This window comes from Orycteropus afer, unplaced genomic scaffold (assembly GCF_000298275.1).
Source record: "Orycteropus afer afer isolate SDZICR_OR568_19922 unplaced genomic scaffold, OryAfe1.0 scaffold00093, whole genome shotgun sequence".
In the NCBI taxonomy this organism is placed as follows: domain Eukaryota; kingdom Metazoa; phylum Chordata; class Mammalia; order Tubulidentata; family Orycteropodidae; genus Orycteropus; species Orycteropus afer.
The window spans coordinates 2,276,729-2,286,100 of NW_006921680.1; the positions used below are offsets into that span (position 1 = coordinate 2,276,729).

The 9,372-nt window shown below is 41.8% G+C and overlaps 1 protein-coding gene across 1 annotated transcript in view; it reads right to left on the reverse strand.

Annotated features, from left to right (window-relative positions):
* CAST (calpastatin) overlaps positions 1-6,568 on the reverse strand; it is a 176,855-nt gene extending 170,287 nt beyond the window's left edge. The window contains exon 1 of the mRNA XM_042781176.1: positions 6,494-6,568. Within this exon, the coding sequence (XP_042637110.1) occupies positions 6,494-6,568 (75 nt within the window). The remainder of the gene's footprint in view (positions 1-6,493) is intronic.
* Positions 6,569-9,372: the final 2,804 nt, after the last annotated feature.

The window sequence follows — 9,372 nt, forward strand, 5'->3', positions numbered from 1 at the left end:
ATATGCCGTTGATAAGCAATTTAACCTTTCCATTTTCTCCTATTAAAATGGGGCCAGTGGTACCTACCTCAGGGATCGGTATATTTATAAAACCAGCTGTTAATGAAGAATATTGCCTATTGCCTGATTCATCTTAAGAAAACAGTTATTTCACTCCCTTCTTCTCTGGCATCAATCTGAGTTAGGTGAATTGTGAGACAGTGAAATGGATATGAGAATTAAACAAAGGTTTGAAGGTTTCATTTTCTAAGACTGTAAACATCACAGTAGAAGAATTCTGGTTTTTGTCTTCCTTAGATAGTACATAGGAACCATGTCCATCTGATAGCTTTTGTTTACTAACTCATGACCGTTTGTTCTATTAGTCTTACACCTTCAGCTGAGCAAATATAGTACAAGAGGGATATATCATCAATTCTCCAAACAATCTACAGCAAGTTGGTCACAGGGATGACATTAAAATGTACAATCCCCATGCTTTAGAAAAACTTTGGATATGTTGTGTGTTGGTGGAGGTGGGAGTCAGATAGACAAAACAGAAGAGCTCTGGTGGCACAATGCTCTTCACTGTTGGCATCTGACTGCCAACCAGAAGGGTGGCGGTTCAAACCCACCAGCCAGCCAAAATACTGATCATTTTTGGTGTTGACTACACGAGAGCTCATTATACTATTCTCTCTTCTGTGTACACATAAAAATTTTATAATTCCCTTATGTCAAGAGTATGGGTCTTCTGTGGTATTACTCGAAGCCAATATCCTAGTCATTTTACTCGGTTTCAATACTGAAAACCCCAAATTCACAAAGAAGACTAATATAATAAACCAAAAAAACCCAAACTCATTGCTGTCCAGTGGATCCCGACTCATAGCAACTCTTTCTTGGGTTTCTAAGGTGGTATCTCTACATAAGTAGATTGCCCAGTCTTTGAGAAGTGGGTAGTAGGTTTGAACCAGCAGGCTTCTGGTTAGCAGTCAAATACCTTAGGCACTATGCCACCAGAGCTCCCAGGCTAACATATAATACAAAAAAAAAAAACTCACTGCCGTGGAGTTGGACTCAAAGCAACCCCTCCTTGGGCTTCCCAGGCAATATCACTATGGAAGTAGATTGCCCAATCTTCATCGTGAGGAGTAGCTGGTGGGTTTGAACCGCCAGCCTTCTGGTTAGTAGTTAAATGCCTTAGGTACAATGCCACCAGAGCTCCTGGCTTATTAATATAATAGGCAGGGTTTATTTACTCAAGGGAGAAAAAAAAAACAAAAAAACATGCATTAGTGAGTACCCACTATGTACTAGGTGCTAAAGGGAGAATGATTAATATAAAAATCTAAGAAAATGGAAGGCCTGGCTTTCAATACACAATACCTTTCTGCCCATCTATAAATATCTGTGACCAAATTATAGAAAAAATTGTGTTAGGGATTCTCATATAAAAGAAAATAGATATTAAACATTAAATGCAGACCTATAATGCTTAAACCCTTATGCTTCACTGAATCCTTAAGATTCTGAGAACACGCCTAGGTACAATGCAAGAAGAATTTGTGGGTGGAGCAAGAGAGGTGAGCTGTGTGTGCAAGTGAAGTCCAGAGGACACCAGGATAACCTTTTATTGCTTGATGATTCTGTTACAGCTGTCCCCGGGCATGCAAATGTTGCTCTCTAGATTTGTCTCTGAGCTGGAGAAGGAAAATTTTGAAAGTGCTTTCAAATAGCCTTCACTATTTAAAGGAGCCCCAGCTTTACTGAGATACAATTCATATGCCATACCATAGATGCTTTCATTTAAAGTGTACTATTCAGTATGTTTTAGTATGTTTATTGTATGGTGCAACCATCACTATAATCTACTATTAGAACATTTCTCTCCCTCCCAGATAAATAAAGCAAAAGGCATTTCAGAAGCACACTAGCATTTGGAACTCTTTCACAGGGGTTGGATCTGGACTTGCAAATACTCAGTGTTTTGGTAGTGCCTAAGGCATTTGACTGCTATCCAGAAGGCTGGCAGTTCAAATCCACTAGCCACTCCTTGGAAGGCAGACTGGACAATCCACTTCTGTACAGATAACACCTCCAAAATCCAAGGAGGGATCGCTATCAGTCAAACAGACTCAATGGCAGTGAGTTTTTGTTGTTTTTTTTTTATCTTTTATATGAAGAAGTTTGCTTCACTTTCTTACTTTTGTACTTAATAAGTCTTAATGTGTATGCTGCCCAGTTTTCAGGGGCAGCATTTCCTGCCTAACCACCACAGTACAGCTTTTTTCCCCTGGGTTAACTGATTTGCTCATCCCAGCAAGCAATTCATATAAATCGTATTTGTTGGATGGAGTTGTTTTTGCATTTTTCTTAATTAGAAGATACCTCCTTGACATATTTATTTTTTTTCTTTAACGGTAGCTGTAAAGTTTCAGGTAAGTTTTCATCAAAAGAAAACGGCACAACTAGAAGAGCAAAACTTCAGAATGACATTAATAGGATTTTCATCTTCAAAATACCTTAAGGGAAAATAAATAAATAAATAAAGATGGTTTGCTTAGAACAGTCTTGTGTTCTGCCCAGACAGTTTACTCAGACCTAATTACCCAGCCATTCACCTCTGAATCTTAAATGACCACCCACTGTTTCCACCCCTAGACAGTTACATCATTCTTTAAAAATCACTTGTGGAATATAATGAATTTCTGGGAAGTGTAAAAACTGATGACAAATATCATCAGATGATATTTACTGTTAGTTTAAAAAGGTCATCTGCAATGAGGGAGCAAACCAACTCAGGGGCTGCAAACTAAAAGAGGAAAGCTGTGTTCTGACCTCAGCACCACCACTACCCCAAGCCTGTGTCTTTTCTGCAGACCCTACAACTCTGTATTCCTAACTCCTAAAACTGACAGCAGTCAAGTGGTCTGTCCTGCCATGGAAGGCTTGCAACACTCCTCCCAGGCTGGCTGCGATGATCAGGCTTCCCAAATGACTGGGCACCTTGATCGTGCTACCACTGGGGCCATGGGTCTAATTAAGCTAAGAAACACCTTTAATTAGCATGGCTATATTGAATCATCTTATGAGTTGGGAAGGTGAGTATGGACTTAAACCAAATTTAACTCATTCATGCCTCATCATTTTGATGTCCATCAGATATACTTCAAATCTAACATTTTTCTTTTCAAACCATGACAGCACAATTCTTCAGAAGATAAAATCAACAGTATCAATGGTATTTAATGTGGAAACGCACATTATAATGTTTCACTTATTAGCTTTACAGGTGGCACTCCCTTAAACAAACACATCTTCGGTACAGCTTTTAATAGTTTTACATTACTATTTGATTCTGCCTGAGCTTTTAAAGCAGGACATTCATAATCATTTTCAGTGTTTAAAAGATTCTACTAAAAGAATTTTAATTACAGCATTTACTATATATTGTTGTTGTTGTTATGTGCCATCCATTTTCAGTGTTTAAAAGATTCTACTAAAAGAATTTTAATTACAGGATTTACTATATATAGTGTGTGTGTGGGTGTGTGTGTGTGTGTATACACACACATATATATTCCTATACATATTCTAAGCAGATCATCTTTATCATTAATTTTTTAAGGTGCTTTTAGGATGAAAATCCTATTAGTGTGATTTTAAAGGTTTTCAATTTCTGTTCTTCAAGTTGTGTCATCTTTTAATGAAAACTTCTTTGAAAAGTTTTTTAATTAGCGAGAATCTCTAAAGTTACATGGGAAATCGCATAAGTGTATGTTATGTGTTTTGTTGTGGGAAAATGGTCCATAAATTGTCATTTGATTTTCAAAATGGTCCATGATCACAAAGCCACTCTCATGTAAAAACAAAAAAAAGTTAAGAACTTTTTTTCTAGAGTTGTACTAATACCTAGCCACTAACCACTTGAGGCTACTGAGCACTTGAAATGTGGCAAGTACAAAATTCAGACGTGCTTCTGGATTTTGAAGAACTAATATGAGAAAAGAATTAAACTAGTATCAGTAATTTGTACTTTGATGGCATATTTAAATAATGTTTGGAAGTAAACCAAAAACCAAAACCAAACTTGCTGCGACAAAGTTGATTCCAACTCATGCGACTGCCATTGGGTTTCCATGACTGTAAATCTTTACAGAAACAGACTGCCTCTTTCTTTCACGGAGTGACTGGTGGGTTTGAACTGCCAAACTTCTGATTAGCAGCCAAATGCCTTAATCACTGTACAACCTTTGGGAATTAAAGAAGTATGTAATAAAGTATAAAATTAGCATTAATTTAACCTCTTTCTTTTTGCTTTTGTCAATGTGGCTACTAGGAAATTTAAAATTACACATGTACTTCACACTATATTCCTACTGAACGGTACTGGTATGGGAAAAATTAACTTTAGGAGAATCTTATGGCAAAAATTTTCAAAACAGCTCCAAAACTGTATTCTAAGAGAGGCTGGAGCAAAAATGTCAAAATATGTGTAAACTTAACAGGGTTAAAAGCATAGATTTAAACTACTTTTATCCAAATAACCCAGCATAATTTCATTTACAGAATCATGAGTTTGAAAGAAGTCTGAAGTCAATTCTGAGTCACTACCCTCCAAATTTGCAGATAATTCACATGGTGCATTTTAATAAGAATCTTTGAATAATAAATTACTGGAAGCAAATTTTTCTCTAATCACATCAATAAAATGACTTATTAAAAACGCCAAGTAAAGTAATGGAAAACTCTCATAAAAAAAAAAAATCTCAAGAAAAATGAGAACTGCCAATCATTAAATGTATACATGTCTGAACTTTCACATAAATCTAGTTAGTCATCACCAATCCTTGTGCTGGGAGCTCTGGTAGCATAGTGCCTAAGGCATCTGACTGCTAACCAGAAGCTGGCAGTTCAAAGCCACCAACCACTCCTGGGAAGAAAGATGGGGCAATCTACCTCTGTAGTGATACTGCCTCAGAAACCCAAGGAGGGGTCACTATGAGTCAGATCCCACTGGATGGCAATTTTTCTTTCTTTTTTTTTTAATCCTTATGCTTTGTATTTTTCATCCTCACTTTACAGATGTGGAGACAAATTTTAAAACGTCACCCTTTGAGTCCAAAAGTCTGTCTTGCTCTCTGCTATATACCTGGAGACTTGAACACTGTCTGGCACATAATGGATGTTCAATTAATGGCCATTGATTGGTAAGTGGCAGTTTCCTGATTGCAGCAGGTTTTCTAGATTCAGAGTGTCTGATCACACCATCCTTGCTTTTCCCAATACCATGTATGCTGAGAGAAGTGTACATAATTAATTTATTGCTAATTCTCACCACAAAACAATGGGACATAGTATTTTTACTCTCTCTCGGTACAATCTATTTATTTTTGGAAAGCAATCTAATATGAAATCATGCTTCCCAATTCCAAAATACTACAAGTGCCAGCTTGACTAGCTATCACTCCTATTTGGTAGGATTGCCAGTATAGAAATGCGAGCTGCGTTCGAGAGTTCATCCAGGAATCTGCATGCAGGGGCGGAACTCCTGTAACTCCAATTCCTGTTCTATTCAACTGGTGAGCCCGAGATGAGCTTGGTGCGTCGTCTCGCACCCTGTCGCAAGCCCGGACGAGCTCACACTCACATACCAAAGGAAGGTGCGCCTCCCGCCTCTCCCGCTGCGTAACTTGAAGGTCTGTGAGGACGTCACATTCGCAGCGAAGCCCCGGACAATACCTCGTCCGCACGCCCAAAAGGGTAAAGCAAAGCAAACACACTTCATTCCCAGTCTTGCCCAGATACGATCTCTGCTATTTACCGTCTTGTACCACCAGCTTGCGAATGCCATGGCGACAACCGGTTCGCTCCCGAGCCGCGCGAAGAAGGACCCTGCGAGGGCGCGGGTGCGGCGCGGGGTGGCGGGCTCACGGGTTAACACTCTTGACAGTGCCGTACCTTTCTGGCACAGATCTCCACTTATTCCGCCGCTGCCAGGTGGGCTGGCACCGGGGCGGGGCCTGTGGTTGCCCCCGCCCCTTCCAGCCTGGCCCCGCCCCGCCTGGTTTAGCTCTTGGCTGGTGGAGGAAGGTAGGTTGTTTCTCCAAGCAGCCACGCCTAGCGGTACGGATTTTTCGCGGAAGACGGGATTCTGATGTCCAGTTAGACGACCCTACCCACTCTAGGGGGCCCGAAAGAAGTTTATTCCTCCTTTATTCCCACCTCATTTCACCCAAATTTCACCAGCCAACTCTTCCCGCCGCAGGCCCACTTGGCTGTCCCGCGCCACGCCCATAGCACTTGGCTCAAGCTCGGGAATCCTAGGCAACTTCCCGCTAACTGCCCCGCGGCGGGCCATGAGCCCCGAGCCCCTCCACTCCCGGGAGAAGGCGCACAGGGCACCAGGCCAAGCAGGCCCGGCACCGCCCAAGGAAGGCGGCCCCGTTTATCTCTAGGGTCGGGATTCCCCGGCACCCAGCCCTGCAGCTCCCGGAGGAGCGCCACTCACCTCCTGGGTGTGGCGGGTCGCCGCAGCACGCCGGGGCCGCGGGGAAGCGGCGGGCTTCTGGCCGGGCTGGGACATGGCGAGGTGGCGGTGGGCGCAGCCTCCAAGAGGGTGCAGCGGAGACTGGAAGGGAGGCTTGGGCGGGGAGCGCTGGGAGGGGGGAGTGGAGCGGAGGGGCAGGCGAGAGCGCGCGTGAGGCAGCTTTTCCGACCCAGCCCGAGCCCTCGGAGGGGTTCGCCCTTTTTGCCCAGGGCCCTCCCCTTCCTGCCCGCGGGGGCCTGCGGGCTCTGCAGTAGCTGATGGCCTAAAACTTAAAACCCTTTGCCCCGAGTCTTCACTCAGTGACCTTCTCGCACTCTTAACTGCTCGGCCCCTGGCCCCTCATAAGTCAGACAGAGGAGGGGCTGGAGGTCTTCGGGTTCCTCCTTCAACTTGCCCAGACTTATCTTGCGGTTGTGCAACCGGAGAGCAGCGGGACCCGGGCGTGGCCAGTCTACGCCGCAAACCTTCTCCCTAAGAATTTCGAGAATTAGACACTTTGTCCGCAATGTACTCTGCTTTAGCTAAGAGAAAGACCCAAATCTGGCCCAAGCCTGGACTGTCTAGATAAGGAAGCGGATAGTAAAAGCATAGGTTTGCGAGTCTGTGTGTGTGTATGAGAGAGGGTACCTGTGTATTTTATCATTTTATTTTGTTTTTGGCAATTTAGAAAAGGCCAATACGTTTTACGGCAAGAAGGTTACAATCCAAATCAGAGAACAGTGACAAACTGAAATTCCTGAAGTCTTTATGAGTCTTGCTCCAGTTTTGTTTCTGAGGGTAGATTGCTTTTGTCTTTGGGTCATCCTAAACAGCACTTCCTGGTTTGGGGCTAGAAGTGAAATTTAACACGTTCAACTGGAAAATACTATTGGGTAGAGATCGTCAGCCTGCGGTTGCTACTGGTTTATCTGACCTGACAGAAAAACCTGTAACGCTGCAATGGCGTTGTCATTTTGGGAGTGGGAGTTACTTCTCCATGCAGTATTGAGTTTTAGACAGTGGAAGAGAGAGAGGCCAGAATAAGGAAAGCTTTTTTTTTTTTTTTTTTTTTAATGCATTTTATTGCAGTGTAATTTATGTACAGTGAAATACACAAAACTAAAGTGACATGGGTCAAAGCTTTTTTTTTTTTTTTTGCAGTGTTCCCTCCCCTCGCCTCCCACCCCCTGGCAACCAACAAAGAAAGTTTCCCTCCATATATAAACCTTTCATTGACCCATACTATATTTGTCCTTCTGTGATTGACTTATTTCACTCATCATAATGTCCTCCAAGTTCATCCATATTACGTGGTGTTTTGCAGGCTCTACATTATTCTTTAGTGCTGAATAGCATTCCATTATGTGAATGTACCACAGTTTGGTCATCCACTCTTCCACTATAAATCTTACAGATAAGTGCCTTGCCAGAATGCAATTATGAGCAAATATGAATTTGTTGCTGTCATTTTTGTAATGTGCTTTTTTGTGGTGTTGATTTCTTTGTTCCACATAATTTTCTATGCTGAGCTCATTTTGTTTATGAATCATGTTATCACTTCCTTCATTGCTATTGTTTTAATATTTGCTGAATATTATGCTGGTCCACTTTTTTGATGTGAAGGTCTATCATTTTTCTTTGAGGTTACCCTGTGATTTATAGTTTCCTTCCCAAGTTTAGAACAGTCCATCCTATCTTGTAGTTGTCTTGACTTCTCTACCATCTACAAGTTCTGTAACGACACAGTTTTTTTCCCCTCTTTTTTGGTTTGTAGTTGCCTTATTTGTCAATTGATGTCTCTGGTTCCCTGTTTACAATCTTGCAAGCTTCTTTACTCTAGATACTTCCATAGCTGGGTTGGTTTCTGTGTTATATCATCATGTGTATTAATGGTCAGTTGTTGGCTGTTGTTGCTTCTCTGTCCAAAGGCTCCCTTTAGCATCTCTTGTAAGGTTGGTCTGTTTTTAACAAATTTCCTTAATTTCTGCTTACCCGGAAATGTCCTGATTTCACCATCATATTTGAGGGACAGTTTTACTGGGTACATAATTCTTGGTTGGAAATTTTGCTCTTTCAGTGTTTTATATATACCATCCCATTGTCTTCTTGCCTACATGGTTTCTGTTGAGAAATCTGAGCTTAGTCTTGTTGGTTGCCCCTTGTCGGTAACTTTTCATTTTTCCCATGCTGTTCTCATGATTTTTTCTTTGTCTTTGGTTTTGGTAAGTTTGATGATGATATATCTGGTGATTTTCTTTTTGGGTCTATCCTATTTAGGGTTTGTTGGACTTCCTGAATAGATATATTCTTATCTTTCATCATACCAGGAAAATTATCTTCCAACAAATCTTTGACAATTTTCTCTGTAGTTTCATTTGTCTCTTCCTGTTCTGGAATTCCGATTGTTGTTGTTATGTGCCGTCGAGTCAGACTCGACTCATAGCGACCCCTCCTTGGGTTTCTGAGACAGTATCATTACGGGAGTAGATTGACCACCTTTCTTCTGAGGAACGGCTGGTGGGTTTGAACAGCCAGCCTTCTGGTTAACAGTCAAGTGCCTTTAGGCACTACACTACCAGAGCTCCTGACACATAGGTTATTCCTTTTGGTGGTATCCCACATGAACCTTAGGCTTTCTTTATTTTGTTTTGATCTTTTTTCTGATTTATCCCTTTCCAAAGGAGTGTTCTTTGCTATTCATAAGGTTTTCCCTGGCCAATTCTTTCAGAAGTGGACGGCCTCTTCTTTCTTCCTAGTCTGTCTCAGTCTATAAGCTGGGCTGTTACCTGTGCACCAGGTGCATCTCTCTGGGTTTTAAACACCAGAGGCTCAGCCTCAAAACCCATGTCTATATGTCACCA